General features: G+C 49.4%; 1 protein-coding gene and 1 non-coding gene across 2 annotated transcripts; one reads left to right on the forward strand and one right to left on the reverse strand.

The window, feature by feature from the left end:
* Positions 1-520: 520 nt before the first annotated feature.
* TRNAG-GCC (transfer RNA glycine (anticodon GCC)) lies at positions 521-591 on the reverse strand. Its single transcript has one exon. It is a non-coding gene; the product is annotated as a tRNA-Gly (tRNA).
* Positions 592-6,763: 6,172 nt separating this feature from the next.
* Positions 6,764-14,971, forward strand: LOC104302819 (argininosuccinate lyase). Its single transcript, XM_054166426.1, has 17 exons — positions 6,764-6,826; positions 6,934-6,996; positions 8,335-8,529; positions 9,341-9,424; positions 9,755-9,811; positions 10,057-10,154; positions 10,791-10,868; positions 11,289-11,366; positions 11,510-11,562; positions 11,930-11,992; positions 12,187-12,301; positions 12,877-12,961; positions 13,135-13,194; positions 13,564-13,647; positions 13,848-13,928; positions 14,287-14,393; positions 14,736-14,971. The coding sequence occupies exons 2-17, from the start codon at positions 6,985-6,987 to the stop codon at positions 14,884-14,886; spliced, it is 1,401 nt and encodes a 466-aa protein (XP_054022401.1). The 5' UTR covers positions 6,764-6,826; positions 6,934-6,984; the 3' UTR covers positions 14,887-14,971.
* Positions 14,972-20,459: the final 5,488 nt, after the last annotated feature.

The raw sequence follows: 20,459 nt of genomic DNA on the forward strand, positions 1-20,459 counted from the left end.
TGGTGTGAGGTGTCCCTGCCCATGGCAGGGGGGTTGGAACTGCATGATCCTTGAGGGCCCTGACAACTCTGCGATATGCACACACACAGCCACGCCAAAAGCATGGCCGCAGCGCTGTCCCCACACACACCGCAGGCAGGCCTGTAGAGATGCACAGCCCCGCAGGCAGGCCCCACAGCTGTACCCCCACACACCGCAGCCTGACCCGTACGGATGTACCCCCCCAGCCCCCGCGCCGCCGCCACGGAAAGGACGCAGCTGAGGCCGGGCGGCAGCTGCCCGCCCCCGCGCCCGCCCCCGCTCCTTACACCTCCATCTTGGCCGGCCCGGGCACGTCCGTGCGCTGCGGGAACTTCCCCTCACACTGCGCGCCCACAAGCCTTCCCGGCGAAGAAAGCGCGGCGGAGGGGAGGGTTAGAGCTGAAGAAGTTTTAGCGGCTGGGACGGAAGCGGAAAAGGAAGGAGAAATAGGAGGGAGGAGGGGGGTGGGGAGATTAAAAAAAGGAACGAAAACACTAACTGCATTGGCCGGGAATCGAACCCGGGCCTCCCGCGTGGCAGGCGAGAATTCTACCACTGAACCACCAATGCTGTGATGGTAAACATTTTCCCGCCCTCCAACTTGTAACTACCGCAAAAAGAATCGAAACCTGCTTCCCTGACGACAGGCACTGAAAATGTGCTCCCGTTTCGACACTGCTGTGTGTAGCAAGGGGGAAATAGTATCGTAGAGAGCCTCCCAGATCAAGTCTCTAGTCTTTTGCAACCACAATATTGTAAGGCTGAAGCAGTACAATACTCCTACCATCTTTTAAAGCACCTCTACATACATCTTACCAAACTCATTTCACATCTTTTCAGACACATCACTGTGACTCTCTCCCATTTAATCAATACGCTATTAAATTTGGCAAGAGCCTTTTTCACTCTCAAGAAAACTGAAGAGACTTGATTGGGTGCGACCAGCTAAACTGCTGGCTGCAGCAAGGAAAACTGGCTCAGACACTGAGAGCCTGGGAAGTGTTAATGACTTAATTGTGCCACTATTTCTCAGGCAGCAGTTTAGTTGTAGCCCCCTAAGGCTACACGTGTACACTTGCTTGTTTGCAGCAAGCCTGTAAGGACAACCTAGAGAGCCAAATGGGCTAGACTTGTGCTGGCAACCTCTCATCTTGCAGTACTAGCACAAACTCCACCACCTGATTTTCTCCCCAGAATCAAGCCAGAAGAAAGCCCACTCCCACTTTTGGGACTTTGCTTCTCCTTAGGGTGTTGCAAATCCTAAACTAATCTGCAAAAATCTGAGCAAACTGCAGCCCAACAGGAACTGTATCGGGATAGTGAGCAACAAGCAGCTCTCGGCTCTCCAGAAACCATGGCTGTCAGACACCCAAATGCTGGGCAAAGTTTAAAAGCCTGCTGCAAAGATTTTTATGGCCTTTTTCAGTTGAAGACTCCTAAAAAAAGTTTCAGTGGACATATGGACCCCATCACACACAAATCGTAGTACAGGCAGAAATTCATCTACACTCCAGAATCACTTCTCATGGACCCCTATGGAAAAAAAGAGTGAGGAGAGAGGTCTTCAAACTGCCAGCTGAAAGCCTTTGGTGTGGCTCAGTGGATGGGATGTAATGGATGCTGTCCTTTTTCACGTCAGGATTAACTGACCTACTAAGTTGGCCAAAACCAGCACAGCAAATGCCCTGTAACTTCTCTGCCATGTTTCAAACCCTGCACATGATAACTGGCTGTACAGCAGCTCCCAACCAAGCTAAAGAGAAGAACAGGAAGGATGGCAGCTTTTACTTCAAAATGTAGTATTTCCAGACTATCCAATTTCAGAGTTTCATTCCAGAAATCTACTAATCCTTGCCTACTCTTTCTTCACTCTCTTTAGATACAGCTTCAGAATTTTCAGCCTATGATTTCTTCTTTATATTTCCTCTTTACATCCCCCCCCCCAGTCCAAATTTATCACCTTTAGTTTCAGCATTTCTCTGAGTTTCACTCCAGATCTTTGCTGACAAACTTTTTAACCATCCGTGACGATGATGTGCCATGGGTATAAGGATTATTCCTTTAAGAGCCATCAAGTACAAGCCTCCAGAGGCTAGATGGTCAGCATGATATAAATGCCTCTCAACAGCTTTTTTTCTTTTCTTTTCTTTTCTTTTCTTTTCTTTTCTTTTCTTTTCTTTTCTTTTCTTTTCTTTTCTTTTCTTTTCTTTTCTTTTCTTTTCTTTTTTCTTTTCTTTTCTTTTCTTCTCTTTTCTTCTCTTTTCTTCTCTTTTCTTTTCTTCTCTTTTCTTTTCTTCTTTTCTTCTCTTTTCTTTTCTTCTTTTCTTCTCTTTTCTTTTCTTTTCTTCTCTTTTCTTTTCTTTTCTTCTCTTTTCTTTTCTTCTTTTCTTCTCTTTTCTTTTCTTCTCTTTTCTTTTATTCTCTTTTCTTTTCTTCTTTTCTTCTCTTTTCTTTTATTTTCTTCTCTTTTCTTTTCTTTTCTTTTCTTTTCTTTTCTTTTCTTTTCTTTTCTTTTCTTCTCTTTTCTTTTCTTTCTTTTCTTTTCCTTTTCTTCTCTTTTCTTTTCTTTTTGTTCTTTTCGTTTCCTTTTCTTCTCTTTTCTTTTCCTTTTCTTCTCTTTTCTTTTTTATTTTCTTTTTTTTTACTTTTCTTTTCTTTACTTTTTTCTTTTCTTTTCTTTTCTTTATTTCTTTTATTTTCTTTTAATTTCTTTTCTTTTCTTTTCTTTTCTTTTCCTTTCCTTTCCTTTTCTTTTCCTAATGTTTCTAATAGAAATATTCTTCCTAAAGATTTTCCAATGAGGACACACAGTGTGTAAATATATATATATATATATAAAATATATATGTGTGTGTGTGTATTTATACAAATATATATTTATATCTATATTTATATATATCTTATGTATATAACATAATGTAATAATTAATATTCTATTTTGTATTATATTATATATTATATATTCTACATAGAATAGAATAGAATAGAATAGAATAGAATAGAATAGAATAGAATAGAATAGAATAGAATAGAACAAACCAGGTTGGAAGAGACATGCAAGACCATCACGTCAAACTTATCATCCAACACTACCCTATCAAGTCTCCTCCTAAACACCTCCAATGATGGTGACTCCACCACCACCCCAGGGCAGCACATTCCAATGGGCAATCATTCTTTCTGTGTAGAATTTCTTCCTAACATCCAGTCTGAACCACCCCTGGTGCAACTTGAGACTGTGTCCTCTTGTTCTGGTGCTGGTTGCCTGGGAGAAGAGACCAACCCCTGCCTCTCTACAACCTCCCTTCAGGTAGCTGTAGAGAGCAATAACATCTCTCCTGAGCCTCCTCTTCTCCAGGCTAATCAACCCCAGCTCCCTCAGCCTCTCTTCGTAGGGCTTGTGTTCCAAACCCCTCACCAACTTTGTTGCCCTTTTATATATAATATATATTATATAATTATTATATATTATATATATAAAATATAAATATATTTATACTTTTATATATATTTATATAATGTTTATATTTCTTTATATATATAAAAATATATAACTGTATATATATAACTATATATATATAACTATATATATATAGTTATATATATAAATATATATATAAAAATATATATATATATAGTTATATACATATAAATAGATAGATAGATAGATAGATAGATAGATAGATAGATAGATAGATGGACCAAATATATATATATATATATATGGGCCAGCTGCAGGTCCACTGATCTCACGCTGGGGAGAAGAGGAAGATCTAAGAGAGAACTCATTACCCTCCCATTCAGCTGAGGTTGAGGAAGCGATTAGCTCCCTTCCCTGCTTTCCATCGCTGCCCTTTAGGTGTTAGACAGTTATGCTACACCATCCATAGGGAATGCAGACATAGGTTTTTCTAAATGTGCTTAGCATGTCAACATTTAACCATTGGCTTGTGATTGTTACCACTAAGGCTTGGTGAGAAAGGGGCCTCGGTATTAACTATTGAAAGCAGGGGGCCTAGCAATTGCTATTGACAGCAGATCTGCAGGGTATTTTGTATTCTTTGTCATGAAAGATGTTTACTGGATTCAGCATTTCGCTGATCACCCTATAGTGGCTTTTTTTCTTTTCTTCTTTTACATTCAAAATTCATTAAAAAAGGTTGCTGCTGGGGGTTTTGTTGTGGGGTTTTTTTTTTTGACACAAAAATGTCAGCACTGCCTCACACCAGTCGAGCTGACGGTGCGTTTGCCCAGCACTTTCAGCCCACAGAGCTGCTGCTTTTTTTTTTTTTTTCCTGTCTGTTTTCCTTGTTCTAAACCAAAATTGACAGTTAAAAATTTAAAAAAAAAAAAAAAAAAATAATGTTTTCAAAGAAGGTGCACTGCAGCTGTTTATGGCATCCAGGACTCAGTCACGGAAATAAATCCTGCTATGAAAAGTCTGTTTCTACAAACCACTAAAGCACACCCCCCAGAAGCATAGAATCATAGAATTGTTAGGGTTGGAAGGGACCTCAAGGATCATCTAGTTCCAAGCCCCCTGTCATAGGCAGGGACACCTCACACCAGAGCAGGTTGCTCAGAGCCACATCCAGCCTGGCTGCAGAAACCTCCAGGAATGAGGCTTCTCCCACCTCCCTGGGCAACCTGTGCCAGTGTCTCACCACCCTCCTGGGGAAGAGCTTCTTCCTAACATCCAGTCTGAATCTACCCATTTCTAGTTTTGCTCCATTCCCCTTAGATTGCACTCACCCAACACAAAATGCACTCTGAAAGGAAGAGTAAAGCTGTGATGACTGATTACAAAAGCAACTACAAATAAAGTTCAAATCTTTGAGGATATTAAAATATATGTAATTAAACCTCTCTGTGCTGCAAACCAGATAATTTACTCTCTAGTGCTACCTCATTGTACATCAGCTTGGGAAAGGGTGTAGCTGGGAATATTGAGATATGAATGATGTGCTACTTGCTGTGCCAGAAGGGAAAACAGGTGGAAGACCTTTCCCTCAGACCTTCCCTGGTATTTAGTTGTGGAGTGGTACGTGGGGGAATAACCTCTCTATTTCACCATGCAAATAAGATACTGAAAGAAGATGACAAGAAGTGGAGAGCCATCTGATTGAGAACAAGTAGAGGAGATAGCAATGAGAATACATTTCAGTGTGCACTAGAAAACCTGTTTCACTGTTTCACCCTCAAAAAAGGTTCATCTCCCCAGCTCCATGTGTCTTTAAGAAAGTCTCTTTCTTCAATGTTCATGTTCACATTACTGACTTCTGCTAGGATCTACAGCTTCCCTTCCCTCTTTATGATATAGAAAGGAAAGTTATTGCCTGTTTCCTCTAAAAATGGGAAAAGAGAGGATTAATAATCTCTGCAGCACAAACTGGGACAGGAGTTAAGCAGCATACTACAAGCAAACTAATCCCTATGGAGTCTGCTAAACACCCAGGGATACTGCTGACAGATCCCATGTGGAAGCACGCGACCTTGCCACATGGAATATCAGACACAGATTAATAAGGCCTTATTGACATAGATTCACTCTGGTTATAAATTCAGTGCTTACTCTTTTCCCAAAGCATCAGTCATCTATCAAAGCCCAGAGCAAGGACAAGGGCACTCCTAAAGGGTGAACAAGGCAAGAAAAGACTTTCAGAGCAGGAAAGAACATGATCACAACATGATCAAGCACTGTTTCCCTAGTGTAAAAAGGAAAAGAAGGTAAGTTGGAGAACTGAGAGAACAGTAGAAAAGGACAAGAGGGTCGCCTTAAAGGGAAGAAAATAACCCAACAAAGTGCGGATGAGAAAGGTGGAATGTGTTTCCTGAGCTCTGTGAAAGACTTGGACCACACAGAAGGAAGAATGTTGCACTGCAGCAGCACACTCAGTGAGGTGAACCTGCAAACATTCAGCTTTCGGTGGAGTGGCTGCAGAGAAGTGCTCAGTGCCTGTGGAGTTAAGGAGAAATTGGTGCTGAGCTACAGTGAGTTGCTGCTCCCAAAGGTCTCTTGTGTTTTGAACCAGTTCTTTACTTCCATGATATTTAGGGTTTGGTGAGTTTAAGATAGAGACTATTTGCCAAGGCTGCAGAGCACAACCTCACATCCCATTGCCACCGCCTGAGGCTCTCAGAAGCCTCTTTGTGAGCATGTCCCGAAGCAACTGGTGACAGAAGTCCGACAGCTGGAGCTGCAGTATCCTTAACAGTGGGATGGGAAGTGTCATTCTCTCAGAAATGGGAAAGAGCAACTAGCTCCTACCTATTTTATTCTCCTCTATTTGCTGTGGAGGCAACAGAGACAGGACAACGATGATCCAAGTCATCATACCAATTACATTCCTATCAGAGACTACACAGTGGAGGGGTGTGACAGAGTGATGGGACTCCTTCAGCACAAGGATATTCCCAGAGAAGGAGCTGACAATGTCCAGAAACAAGACCCTCAGACGATGCAGGAGCTCTGCCTAAAGCTACACCAATACCTTCACTGACAGGCAACACGAGAGCATCTCTCCCAACCTTCTCCTTTGCAGCCACCTGCCTCCCAAAGCATCTTCTCTCCCTGACCTGCTCATCGTGCGCTGGTCGGTCAGGGGCCGGACGCAGGGGACCCGTGGAAAGGACGAAGGGGGCTGAGAGGAGGGGGGCCCGGAGCGGGGCCGGCCCCGGGAACACTCCGCCCCGGCGGGGCGGGACGAGCCGCCAGCCCCGCGCCGAGGCGTGTAAAAGCGGGGCGGCGAGGCCGGGGAGCAGCGAGTGAGCGAGCGACCACAGCAGGAGCTGTGCTGCGGAGCAGGTGAGCGGGGTCGCAGCTCCCGGCGGGGCCGGGCTGGCAGCGGGGACCCCGGGCTAGGCTGGGCAAAGGAGCGCGGCAGCGCCAAGCTTGACCTCGCTGTTCCACAGGTTGCACCAGTTGCCAGGATCGCTGCACAAACGAGCAAAACGTCGTCCGAAATGGCAGCCGAGGTGAGGGTGAACTTTGCTTCTGCGGTGGGGTGCTCTCGGGGTGCTCTGGCGGACGGGACCTCAACTTGTGTGATAACCCCAGCACGGCAACCTGCCATGTCCTGCGGGGGCTTTGCTCTAACTGATTCGTTTGAGCGGGGTTTGCATGGAGAATTCACCTCTGATTCCGGGGAAGACCCAGAGGCGTCTAATTCAATCTTTACTACTAGACTCAGAGAAGGTAGACTTAGACACCTCGAAGGCAGCCTTAGACACCTCTTCCCCGGGCAAGCCCTTGCCTACCAGCACTACCCACTCAGGGACTGCTTTCCCAACGAAGAGATGCAAAACTTTGGGTTTTTCAACTCCCATTTCCCACGACCCCGCAGCTCTTACGGGCAAACCTGCTTCAGAGTTTGCTGGAGAGCAAACTCTGTGCCTACATCCCGGCCTCCTCAGGCTCTCTCTTGTTGCGCTCTCGGGCAAGGGGGTTCAGAGCCGCTGGGGACGGGCTGACTCCGGCCCCCGGCCCCGGTGGCGGCAGCCGCCCGCTGTCCATGGTAGCTGGCCGGTGGCCGCAGCCCGGCGCCGCGCAGCTTCAGAGACCTTCCGGGGGTAGTTTGGGACCGTGGGGTTTTATCTTTCCTTTTCGTTTCCCCCCTGAACATTTTTACTGCGAAAAGTTAGCCAGGCAACCCTTTCTGTAGTCTGCACCTTAACAGGCTTTTGCCCCATTTGATGTTAAAGTTTGTGTGATGTCCTCAGCATGATTCAAATGGTAACTTCAAGCACTGCATAGTTACAGGAGTCTTTCAGAGGATGTGGTTTGTGCTGGCCCACAGCTCTTTGTCAACTAAATAGTCTCTTACCATCTCCCCACAAAAATAGTGGCTTCTCTAAAGTTCTTTCAAGTACCAGTAGACACAAGTTACCACTATATCCCTGCCTCCCTCACCTTTTTCTCCCTATCAGGAGACTATCAAAGGGTCAGTGAGCAGCAGCTGCCTCAAAAGACAAATCTGTACTGATCTTGCACCCTATGCCCTGATACTAATTTCAAGGACTCCTTGCAGAGTCCTGCAGAGGTAAAGTAGCTGGGAAGATTCCTGAGCTAGAGCTGACACCTAAATCCTAGTGACACCTAAATCCTAGGCTAAATCCTAGTGGCAGTGACATGTTCTCCACCTCTTCACTTACTTGCTAGAGGTCTTAAAGTTAGGAAGGTTTCATGTCAGTGATACAGGACAAAATAGACATTCCTGAGTATGTTTCACATGGATAAGGAGTGGGATGGACATTAACTGATTTTTAGGATATATGTAATTGTTTGAATGTGCCTCTTGCCTTTATTGCTTGCAGGGAGATAAAATGATGGCAGGAAGGTTTGTTGGAAGCACAGATCCAGTCATGGAGATGCTCAGCTCTTCCATTACCTTTGATCAGAGACTGTCTGAGGTTGATATCCAGGGGAGCATGGCTTATGCCAAAGCCTTGGAGAAGGCTGGGATCCTAACTAAAACTGAGCTAGAGAAGATCCTGAGTGGCCTGGAAAAGGTATTTATTTCTGTCACATCTGTTATGTTATGGAATGCATGGCTCCTTAGCTGGCAGCATTTGTAGCAGCCTCCCTCAGATGAGCTCGGTACTCTTGGAAACTCTGGGTGGGGGATTGATGACTAAATTGAACTGTTACAGACACCAAAACCCAGCAGCAGGATCTGAACCAGCTGATAAGCCCCCAGGGAGGGCCTGAAAACCTGATGAGCTCAGTGTCAGTGCTCATATTATGGCTGCAGCCCTGCTGCCTCACTGAGGTGGGCTTCAGACTGAGTCCTCTTCAGCCTGAACAGTCTCTAGGAATTGTTTCCATGTCAATTCCTTCCCTGCTGGCACTTGGGACCCTTCTGGGGCAGGCTGCCCATGGTAGCAGGAGGTGATGCAAAGCTTTGTATAGGGGTGAAGAGAAGTTCAGAAGCTCAGTAACATAGCCACTTCTGTAGCTCACCCACAAAGGGCAGTGGTCTAGTTAGTGCTTGTAAAGGACAAGCTTAGAGAGCAATGCTAAAGCAGTCACTGACATCTCAGCTTTCTCCTTGCAATGCTTAAATCTTTCTATGGTCACAACACTGCAGAGCCATCATGGGTGGAGAGATGGATGCCATCAAGTGCAGCAGGCAGTCTCAGGATAGAGCAAGCAGCCAGCCCCGGCCTGACAGAACAGGAATGCCAGAGCTTGCCTGGGACTGGAGCCACACTTTGGTTTCCACTGGGATGGCACAAGTTGGTCTTTGCTGGGGACACTGACAGCCCCACCTGCAGCAGGGGACCAGTGGGGGCTGACTGGTGTCTCTGCTGATGTTTGCAGATCTCTGAGGAATGGTCTAAAGGAGTCTTTGTGGTGACCCAAACTGATGAGGACATCCACACTGCCAACGAACGCAGACTAAAGGTTTGGGTCCTCTCTAACCTCTTGCTCCCTTTCCTCTGTAGCTAGAGCTGCCTGGCATGACCTGCCTGTGCCTCTCTCCCACTGGGAAAGTCCTCTGGACCTTGTGGCACTGAAGCCCCAGGGGCACACTCAAGTGTCTCCAAGACCCCCTTGGTGGAAGAGGCACTGTACAAGCACTGAACCCAAACTTGCCCTTCCCCAGAAGAGACCCCATGGCTACTCACAGGATCCCAGAGCTGAGTCCCTTCCGGGCAGGGAGGAGGTCTGCTCACGTGGAGGCTCCTGCTTAGAGGCCAGAGGCACTGACAGAAACCCTCCTCTTGTCCTCAGGAGCTGATTGGAGATGTAGCTGGGAAGCTGCACACTGGGAGAAGCAGGAATGACCAGGTATGTACAGAGCTGCGTGGGACTCCTCCCACCCCTCACCTCAGCAGACCTCAGACCACAACAGCCTTTGGCTCTCCTCCTGGGGAGCAAGACCTAGTGACACCACCACACCAAGCTGACCACATGATGAGAGGAGCTGCACCTCCCCATCACACAGCACAGGGAGGGTTTCCTTGGCAGCACAAGTGGCCACTCCCTAAGTCTGTTGCATTCTGCTCTGACTGACTGTGGCCAATCTCACACAGGTTGTGACTGACTTGAAGCTGTTCCTGAAGAATTCCCTCTCCATCATCTCCACTCACCTCCTGCAGCTCATCAAGACCCTGGTGGAACGTGCTGCCATGTGAGTCCTTTTCCACATCCATGGCCTTGGCCCTGCTGGGGCAGGAGGCTTGGAGGCTTGCTCTTTGACTGACACCATCAGGGCAGCAGCAGGGTCTCCTGTGGAGGAAGTTGCAGCCAGGCAGTGTGTGGCAGCACAGGCAAAGGCAGCAGCCCCTCCTCCCCCCCAGTTCCTATCACAGAGCCCTTCCTCTTCCCCCACTGCATCCTAGCACAGGACCTGAGGGTGGAGGTGCACACAAGGCTTTGGAAGGCTCCAAAGCCATCTGAAGGAGGAGGGAACTTGAGCATGTTTCAAGTGGCTGTGTGTGAGAAAAGCTCAGCTGTGGTAACTCTCTCTCTAGCTCTCCTCCTCACACTCCACACTCCAAACCATCTGGGGACTGGGGAATCTTTGCCTGCTCCAGAGGGTTTGCTGCACCTGCCCATTTTCCAGGCAGGCCTTGGGCAGCCACAGCCCCCCTGGAAGGTCAGGAGATCTAAACCCAGTGTGCTTAGGTTGAAAAGGGACAGGGAGAGGAAGAGAGAGGCCAGCTGCAGGCTGAAGGAGTTCCCTTCACCACCTTGCTAGGAATCCCTGGAGGGTACCTGCCCCTGCCCTGCACCCCAATAGCTCTTTCTCTCCTTTCCCATGCAGAGAAATTGATGTTATCTTGCCTGGCTACACCCACCTGCAGAAAGCTCAGCCCATCAGATGGAGCCAGTTCTTGCTCAGGTAACCAACCACCTTTCACACTTGGCTGGAGGAAGCCTTCTCCACCCTTGGGCCCCTGCTCACTTGAGCCTAGAAGAGCATCATTCTCTGAGGGGGCCTTTGTGGGTGGGGACAACCCAGAGCCACCCTTGGAATCTGGAACAGGGACTCCTTGTGTGGAGTGTCCAAGCCAGGAGCCAAGCAGTGAGTGGTCTGTGGAGCTGACTCCCCATAGCCTCCAGCCTTAGCTAATAGGGTGAGAGGAAGAGTCTCCTATGGCTGCTGGCTGTTCCACTTCCAAGAGCCTTAGTGCCCAGGCTCCTTTTCAAGCTTCTTTTGATCTAGAGGGGATCCCAGGCTCCAGATGGGGCAAAATCTTGCTTGGGAAGGAAAATGACATTTTCAGACTTCAGGTGCTTCACCTCTCCTGTCCTCTCCTAGCCACGCTGTCGCTCTGACCCGGGACTCCGAGCGCATGATAGAGATAAAGAAGAGGATCAATGTCTTGCCTTTGGGAAGGTGAGGTCTGCTGTTTGTGTAATCACTGGGCTTTGACTTGTTCTGCAGCACCTTCAGAGGTGCCTTCCTTGCAGCCTAGAGCTCAGTTTTGGTTGGAGTGTGCAGGATTTTGTGCATGACTTCTGTTTCTTTCTCCCTGGCAGTGGTGCTCTGGCTGGCAACCCAGTGGAGATTGACAGGGAGCTGCTGCGCAGTGGTAAATGTCTCCCTGGGCCTTCCTGAGGGGCAGAAATCTACTGCTAGTATCTAGGAGGGAGGGAAGCATTGATGCATGGCTCCCAACAGGACTGTAATGCACTGTCCTGGACTTAAAATCTTTCTCTTCAAAGGCTTTTTACTGCAACAAGACAGGCAATGCCTGTGAGCCGGTGCCAGAGCAGCACCTCTGCTGCACACTGTCTGCCTATGGCTCATAAAGTCCCCACTCAGTGTAACACCTAAGAATCTTTGTGTTCCTGAGACTACTCCAGGGCTTACACCCACCTTTATGCTGGGGCAACCTGCTCCATTCAAGCTCCAGACAAGCCAAGCCTGACCTCCCCTGTCCATCACCTTCCTTGCAGAGCTGGACTTTGCTTCCATCAGCTTGAACAGCATGGATGCTGTTAGTGAGAGAGACTTTGTGGGTAAGTACAACTCAAACAATTCTTCCTACCTCTGTTTTAGAAGCAGGCATCTGACACCTTCCTAGTTAACCTCCTTTAATAAGGAGACTGAAATCCTTCACTTGGAAGTAGTTCTAAAGTTCCAGTCATAGCTTGCTGTGGTGTTGGGCAAACAAGCACCTTCTTCATCTGCTGATTTCCTGCCTTCTCTGCAGTGGAATTTCTCTCTGTGGCCACCCTGCTGATGATCCACCTGAGCAAGATGGCTGAAGATCTCATCATCTACAGCACCAGCGAGTTTGGATTTGTAACCCTATCTGATACCTACTGGTAAGTAACTGCTCTCTGGGGAGCCTGAGAGAGTGAGGCAGTGGTTGGGGTCCCCCTGCTGTATGCAGCCAACACAGCATTAAAAGAGGCTGGCAGAAAGCAGCCTTAGGGTGACTGCTCCTCAGTAACAATCACTGGTTTCTGGTTCCAGCAGCTCAACCAAGCCTGCATTCACAGACACTCCTCCCCAGCAAGTGCTGGCAGAGGGAACTTCCTCCTCTGCTGGGAATGCTGCCAAAGCCTTTCCTGGACTAGCCAGGACTGTAGTACTAACAGATTTCCTCTCTCTCAGGGTGGCACAGGCACAACCTTCCCTCTCTGAGGTCACAGCAGCACTTAGCCTGGCTACTGATGCTACCTCTGGAGGGATTTAGGGGGAAGCCTTCTTGCATGGCAGCTCCAGACAGGACTGCAAAACCAAAGGCTTTGCTGTGGGAAACATGAGAAACTGAGCACATGCAGTTCACTGCTTCCCTGTGCCCTGGGAAGGTGTCTGGGGAGGGGGAACCTCTGTGTTGCTTTCAGAGGGCTGGGCCAGTAAGCTGCATGACCTTACACTCCACACCTTTCCTCAGTGCTGGCAGCAGTGTGATGCCTCAGAAGAAGAACCCTGACAGCCTGGAACTGATCCGCAGCAAGGCTGGACGAGTGTTTGGACGGGTGAGCCTGCCAAGGGCAGGAGTGGGCTGGGGAAATGGCTCAGGCAGGCCTGAAGGATGTTCCTCCTCCTTCCCTCCCTGTAAAGAAATGTGCTCACTCCAGGTTCTGAACCTGTGCTGGGGCAGTGTCCTTCTCTTCCTGGAACTAACTGCCTTACCTGTTTCTCTCTGCAGCTGGCTTCTATTCTCATGGTTCTCAAAGGGCTGCCAAGCACCTACAACAAGGATCTGCAGGTAAAAGAGGTGTAAAAGAGATGGTAGTATCACAGAACTTGGAGGTCAGAAGAGACCTTTGAGATCATCAAATCCAACCACTCATGAGAGCTTGCAGTCCCTCCCCTACTGCTAAGCCAAGATGTTAGCTTTCACACCATCCCTCTGAGCAGACACAGCTGCCTTCTCTTGAGCAGCCTGGCCACTGCATTGTCCTGCTTGTGCACAGGCTGCTGAGGAGGGGGCTGAGGCATGGGGTGCTGCTACTGACACCCAGCAAGAGCCCCAGGGATCACACACCTGCTCTGCTGGCTGGGCTGCTCTGCCTTTCGGGATCTGGGGCTGCAGTAGGTTGACTTAACAGCAATTTCCATCCCTGTTCCAACACAGGAGGACAAGGAGGCTGTCTTTGATGTTGTGGACACCCTGAATATTGTGCTCCAGGTTGCCACTGGAGTGATTTCTACCCTCCAGGTAAGGCTTCAGCCTCTCCCTACTGAACATAGCTGGGGCACATGTTCTGTGAGTAAGACAAGTGAAAGAGCTCTGGACTGGTCCTGAGATGAAGACTTCAGTAGCTCATTCACAATGCTCATTATGGGCCCTACTGTCAGCCAACATGTTCCAAGGGAGGACCTGATGATAATGTTTCACTCTGACCTTCCTTTCTGCAGATCAACAAGGAGAACATGGAGAAGGCACTGACCCCTGAGATACTGTCTTCTGACCTGGCTCTCTACTTGGTTCATAAAGGAGTAAGTACCACAGGGAGATTCAGAACTCTGATTTGTTTGGATGCAGAATGCTGCTGAGAGGAGGCCTTCTGATCTGTCCCCAGGTGATGATCAGTCTGGGTCAACAGACATGAAAGCTGGAATCCCATGCTTTACATGTACCCCAGCTAGTGGAGCTGCTGCTGGGTGGAGTTGATAGTAATTTAAAGGTGGAGTTTCACCTCCTAACACTCCCCTCTTCACTACCCAGAAAACCCAGATCAGATTGCACTCCCCTAAGTGAACACAAGCCAGCCAAACAAGGGAGCACATCCATTTCTCCTCTGACAAACACCCCAGTTGCCTGGTCACTGACTGGGGCCTCTGCTTCTCACTGCAGATGCCATTCCGACAAGCCCACGTGGCCTCTGGCAAGGCCGTCCACCTCGCCGAGACTAAAGGCATCCCCATCAGTGCTCTCAGCCTGGATGACCTGAAGAGCATCAGGTTTGTATCACTATTTGCCATGGCTCCCCTCGCAGCTGGGTAGCAATCTCCCTTTGTACACACCTCCTTGTGCTGCCCTTCCCCAGAATCCCAGAGCGAGACAGCATCCTAAAATGAGTTTGCATCTGCAGTTCCTTCTCCCCTTGGAGCTGCCTCTGATCTGTCACAAGAGGCTGCACTCAGGCACTAGAAGTGCAGAAGCAGGGCTGCAGGAGGCCTTTCCCCTTGACAGGAGAAGGCTCCACCTCCACTCCCTCCCCATCTCTGCAGGCAGTGAGCATGTCAAGCCAGCCAGCAGCACCCAGCTCCCTCCACTGACCTCTCTTCTCTCTGCCTCCCCAGCCCCCTGATCGGCAGCGACGTCTCCCAGGTCTTCAACGTTGTCAACAGCGTGGAGCAGTACACAGCCGTGGGTGGGACTGCCAAGAGCAGTGTGTCCACCCAGATTGAGCAGCTGAGGGAGATTCTGAAGAGGCTGAAGGAGCAGGCTTAGAGTGTGGGGAGAGATCCCGTGCATGCAGCATTGTGCCTATCACACTAATCTGGAGTTAATAAACACTGGGGTGTCTGTTGTTCACTGAAGCTCTTGTCTTGTGTTTTTCTTCTTCAGGGCATGATTGAGCTGGGCTTCCTCAGGGGCTGGTCCCTTCTCCCATGGAAAAAGTGATACAATAGGGAAGGGCCTCAAGTTGCTCCAAGGGTGGTTTAGGTTTAAGTTAGGAACAATTTCTTCCCTGAAGGGTTTGTCAAGCCCTGGAACAAGCTGCCCAGGGAAGCAGTGGAGTCACTGTCCCTGAAAGGATTTAACAGATCATGCAGCTGTTGTGCTGAGGGACATGCTTTAGTGGTGCACGTGGCTCCTCTGGGTTAAGGGTTGGACTTGGTAATCTTCAAGATCTTTTCCAACCTAAATGATTCCATGCAGCACCAGGCTGGATGCAGCAGTGCCAGATCAGGCTACAGACTGTGCTGAGAGAAGCTTGTGGGTGTGCACAAAGTACACCTGGTACTGCATCTGCAGCATATGCTACAGCTCCATATGCTCCTGCCCTCCTTGCAGCAGCATACCTTGCCTGTCTGCCTCCAGGCAGGGGGCATTAGGTGGCCAAAAAACGTCTCCTCACCACCTGGCACTGGAACTTGCAGAGTCTTAGGCAGGTCTTGCCCAGCAGGTCAATCCACAGGTCACTGAGCCCATCACAAAACTACTTTTGGCTCTGGTTTCCTCCAAAGCACAGGGGCTGCAGAGTCCCAGGTCAAGCTCTTTCCTGTGTGAGCCAGGCCAAGCTAGCTTGGGCAGAATGCTTGAAGAGAGACTGGCACTGTTGGCTGCCTCTTACAAACCTTACATTATCTTCTTCCTGTGTTTACAAACACATCATCAGAACAAAGACCAGGAAAAGCCTTACTTGGGGAATGAGAATGCAAGCTGCTTGTTGTCTTTCACAGGGTTAAAGGACCTGATGTAAACAAACACCTGAAACATTATTCCCCACTGCTGTTCCACAGCGATTTCTGGATGGAACATGCCTGCTGCTTGATTCAAAAAGTAGAGACAGACAGTTGTCTACAGGGAAGGTGGGGCAGCTTTCATGACATACTAAACCAGCTTTCATGACATACTAAACCAGCTTGAACCTGGCACCCACAGCACAGCAGCACTGGCTTTGTCATGCAGAGTTTCTTTCAGCAGCATTTCAAAGCTGCTGTTTTGCTCAGCAGCCTGCTCGCCGTGCTGATGCAGCAGCCTCGCTTATTGACTCAGTACTGCAAGACTCTGTCAAAGATAGGTAGTGGCAGGAACAGAAGCATTGCCTCACCATGCTTGGGTTAAGAGCTGCAGCACTGGGTACAAACTGCCACCAGCTAAATCTCCTCCCATTAACAAAGCATCCCAGGAAACTCAAAATGCTTTCATCCTACCTTTGCAACATTTGTGCTTTAAATATGTGGGAGAACCAGCAACAGAAACCTTCTCTTTCTTCATCCCTCAGTCTCCTTATTCTGACCCTAAACCTGAGCTACTCTCCTGGCATTTAAGGAACAGCACATTTCAGTCACTACCTCATAAATCTCCTTTGTGTTTGCTCTCTTACTTCCTGCTGTGTTTCTGGTTTGGCACTTGTGTCTCGCTCTCCAGATAGCTTAGCTGTGGCCAGGAAATCACTTAGACACACCGAGCTGATAGGGGGAAGGAGCAAGAAAGGGAGTGGTGACACGAACAGAACAGAACAGAACAGAACAGAATAGAATAGAATAGAGTAGAACAGAATAGAATAGAGTAGAATAGAACAGAACAGAATAGAACAGAACAGAATAGAACAGAATAGAATAGAATAGACCAGGAATACCCAACACCTACAGAGTCAGAAGAAGGGATATCTCCTCATCTACCTGCCCAGCTCCCAGTTCTTTTTCCTTCCATAGGCTTTCTTGATCTGTGCCACTCCCTGCTTTGTCCCAGTTTGTGTTTTCTAGCTCCTGCTCCCTACCATCAGAGCCCTCAGCTGAACAGATTTTCTCTTGCTCCCAGCAGCACTGTTCCTCGTGGCCAGTGCTGAGTGACACAAGGCCCTCCCAAAGTGAAAGGGAAAGGGACATCTGAGCAGATAGCACAACTTGGTCTCCTACTGAAAAGAGGAGCTCATAACCACTGGTACTTCCCACTCATTCCCCCTTTTCTTAGAAGTGTGAAATAGTTTAGACTGGGAGGAACCTGTGGAGGTCTCTGAAGCTCCACAGACACTGCAGGAGTGTGTGGTCCACAGTACCTTCAGACTTTCACCATCACCCTGCAATGATCTGGGTTGTGATCTGGGTTTTCAAAGCCCTGCCCCTCAGCCTGGGAAGATCTGTACAGACAGCAGGATCAGTAGCTGGGACACTACTCTGGACTTGGCCTGAAAAGCCCAGCTGAATATTTTGCCTCCTGAACAAATTGCCATGCCTGTTCTTTCAGGCCCATGGCTCTCCAGTGAAGAATCTGAGCTAATAACGTTTTTTCTGCCATCACAAGAGAGCTGTGAGAGGAAATGCTCTGCTTGATGCACCAGGGATGAATTTGAGAGAGCAACATCCAACCATATCCATCTAGACTTGCCAGGGGCAACACAAACCTGCTTCATTGTGATTCCACTCAAGTTACAGAGAGGTACACACACAGACAAATGGAAAGCATTACAAAGAGGCCTGGAACTCATGGAAGAGAGGCTGCAGCTTTCACTGGTGTATTGCAAGTGTTTACACACAGGTAGAAATCAAAGCTATTGCATAGGACACATGTATAGGTTTAATGACTTGAAAATACAGCTAGCAAAGTAGACACAGGGGCAACTCTGTAAGGTGAGAGAGAGATCCCACCTTCCATTTTCTAGCCCTGTGGGTCACAACTGCTCTCTGAGGGAGACCAACCCCTGATGGGTTGTGCATGTTCCCCAGAGCCAGGCTTGAGCCTCTGTCACAAACACCACGAGGTAAAGCCTCTCCCTCTCTATGATCCATCTTGGATGTAAACCCAGTGCTTCCTATTTTTCCAAATCCTCAGCAACCTCCTGTCGAAGCCCAGAATAAGGACAAAGATATCTATAAAGGATGAGCTTGTCAGACAGAACTAAAAATGAGGGACTTTTGAAGAGGAAGGAAACCCAGTGGCAGACAGTCCTTGTCCATGCAGGCTGGGCAGCCAGTCCCTGCCTGACGCCGGCCGTGCCACTCTGCCTCTATCCTTCCTGCCACAGAAAGCCCAGCACAATCCCACTGTGTCCTCAACTTCAGCTCAGAAAGAGGATGAACACTGGGGCAGAGAAGAACACAGGAAAGACAGCTGGACCAGGTGCCTTCCTACCTGAATTATCCTACGGTCCTGTGACAACAGGGCTGGCTAAGGGACAGAAACCCCCGAAAGGGGACAGGAAAACTGGGACGCAATTCCTGAACTCCCTTGAGGGCGCCTGGCATCGCACAGAGGCTAAATCTCGCCGCTGCAGCACAACCCCGCGGTGCTGCGGCTGGTACGAGGGAGCGGGGCCCGGAGCGGGGCCGGGCCCGGAGCGGGGCCAGTCCCGGGGACACCCCGCCCCGACGGGGCGGGACGAGCAGCCAGCCCCGCTCCGAGGCGTGTAAAAGCGGGGCGGCGAGGCCGCGGAGCAGCCAGCGGGGCACAGACCGATCGCAGCCGGGGCTGGGCTGTGCTGCGGAGCCGGTGAGCGGGGCCGCGACCCCCGCAGCGACGGAGCGGGCAGCGGGGCCCCCGGGCTGAGCCGGGGCAGGGAGCGGGGCAGAGCCTGACCTCGCTGTTCCACAGGTTGCACCGGTTGCCGGGATCGCTGAGCGCAGGAAGAAAACCGTCGGACATGGCAGTCGAGGTGAGGGTGAACTTTGCTTCCCCGGGGGGTGGTCTCGGGGTGTTCTGGCAGGCGCCAGCTCAGCCGAGTTAAACTCTAATCTGCCAGCCGGTCGGTCTGCCCCGGCCTCGGGGTCTTACCTGGGAGGGACAAGAACAGTGCAGTCCGTTCCTGATGACTTGCATTTAACAGCAGGTGCTTTCCAGCAGCCTCTGTAAACACTTCTCTGCACAAAAGCTGCGTTTTCAGTTTCTGTGCCTGGTAGATGAGACGTGACTCGATGTCTCGGCGAGTCAGGCTTTCTGCCTTCCAAATGGCTACTGCAACCCTGCCTGCCTCTGCTCTGGGTCACTGAAGCGTTCCATCAGCTGCCAGACTGCCCTAGCCACCTCTCCAGCCAGGGTCCTGAGGCCAGCTAAAGCCAGTCTTTCAGTTTTGGTTTCTTGGTTGCAAATGTGAGTGTTGCAGTGTTGCTGCTGAGCCAATTCTTGCTTTGATGAGAGCCCATAATACTGAAGTTATACCTCGATAGACCTGCTCCCCTCAAGCACTTAGCCTCTGCTGCTGGCCTTTAATTTAGCACCCCCTGTGCCAAGCTGATGTGGGCACCCGATGCATGCTGAGGACCTCTAGCAACTTTTCAGTCCCAATTCCCACTTGTGCCTTCCCTCATCTTTCTGACAGAGCTGCCTTAAAGACACCAAGAGGCACATGCCTGCACCCCTGCCTCTGCAGGCTCTCTCCTGCTGTCCTCGGGCAGGGATCTGTTGTCTCAGTAGGGACTGGCACAGACGTGGAGACAGTCGCTAGGAGGAAGTTTGTAAGGTTACTCAACAGCACTTTGGCTGGCTGATAAAGCCCAGGCTGCAGATTAGCTTGCAGCTCTCCGGCCAGGTTCTTGCTGTCCATGGTAGTTAGAGCACACAGCAGGAGAAGGGACTTGGGATCACAGAATGCACTGGTTGGAAGGGACCTCTAGAGGCCATGCAGTCCAACCCCTCCCTGCAGTCAGCAGGGACATCCCCAGCTAGATCAAGTTGCTCAGAGCCCTGTCAAGCCTGAGCTTGAATGTCTCCAGGAATAGGGCTTCCACCACCTCCCTGGGCATCCTGTTCCAGTGCTCCACCACCTTTGTGGCAAAGGACTTGACATGGGTGACAAAATGGCCACTCTGCCATGGCAACTGTATTTAGGCTTTTCCCTTGTTATGCCTGCTGGCATTGGAGAGTTGCTTTCCAAATCTTGGATAAGTTGCAAGATCTCTGCCCAGGTGAAACTCCTGTTCATTCCACTGCAAGTTTGCCAGAGTCAGGGCTTCAGGGAGTGTCTTCCTGGGCAAGCAAAAAGCTTCTCAACAAGTGAGAGGCACAGCTCTTGGCTGGGGAATCCATTCAGATGCTGAAGCAGTGATGGAAAAAAACCTCTCTCAATACACACAGCCCTGCTGTGATGCATAGCTGGAACTGTGTGCCTGTCTTGGGTCTCCCTGGGCAGTGCTTATGTAGGTGACACATTCAAGTGTTTGAATTTACCATGTGAATCTTGCTTTGGGTGGAAAACCAACTTTTCTTTCTATGATTCTATCCACTTTAAAACCTTTTTCTGTTGATTTCTTTTTTTCCCCCTGAACATTTCTGATGCTGAAAGTATCCAGGACCTCCCTTTCTGTACCCTGCACCCTAACTAGTTTTATCCTAATCATGCCAAAGCTTGGAAGCATATC

Source organism: Dryobates pubescens, chromosome 13 (assembly GCF_014839835.1).
Source record: "Dryobates pubescens isolate bDryPub1 chromosome 13, bDryPub1.pri, whole genome shotgun sequence".
Classification (NCBI taxonomy): Eukaryota; Metazoa; Chordata; class Aves; order Piciformes; family Picidae; genus Dryobates; species Dryobates pubescens.

What these genes read in the sequence shown, in the direction of transcription:
- LOC104302819 (XM_054166426.1), top strand. An exon ending in CCTACAACAAGGATCTGCAG is followed by an intron (nt 13,195 to 13,563) that starts GTAAAAGAGGTG and finishes GTTCCAACACAG; the next exon opens with GAGGACAAGGAGGCTGTCTT. An exon ending in TCTACTTGGTTCATAAAGGA is followed by an intron (nt 13,929 to 14,286) that starts GTAAGTACCACA and finishes TTCTCACTGCAG; the next exon opens with ATGCCATTCCGACAAGCCCA.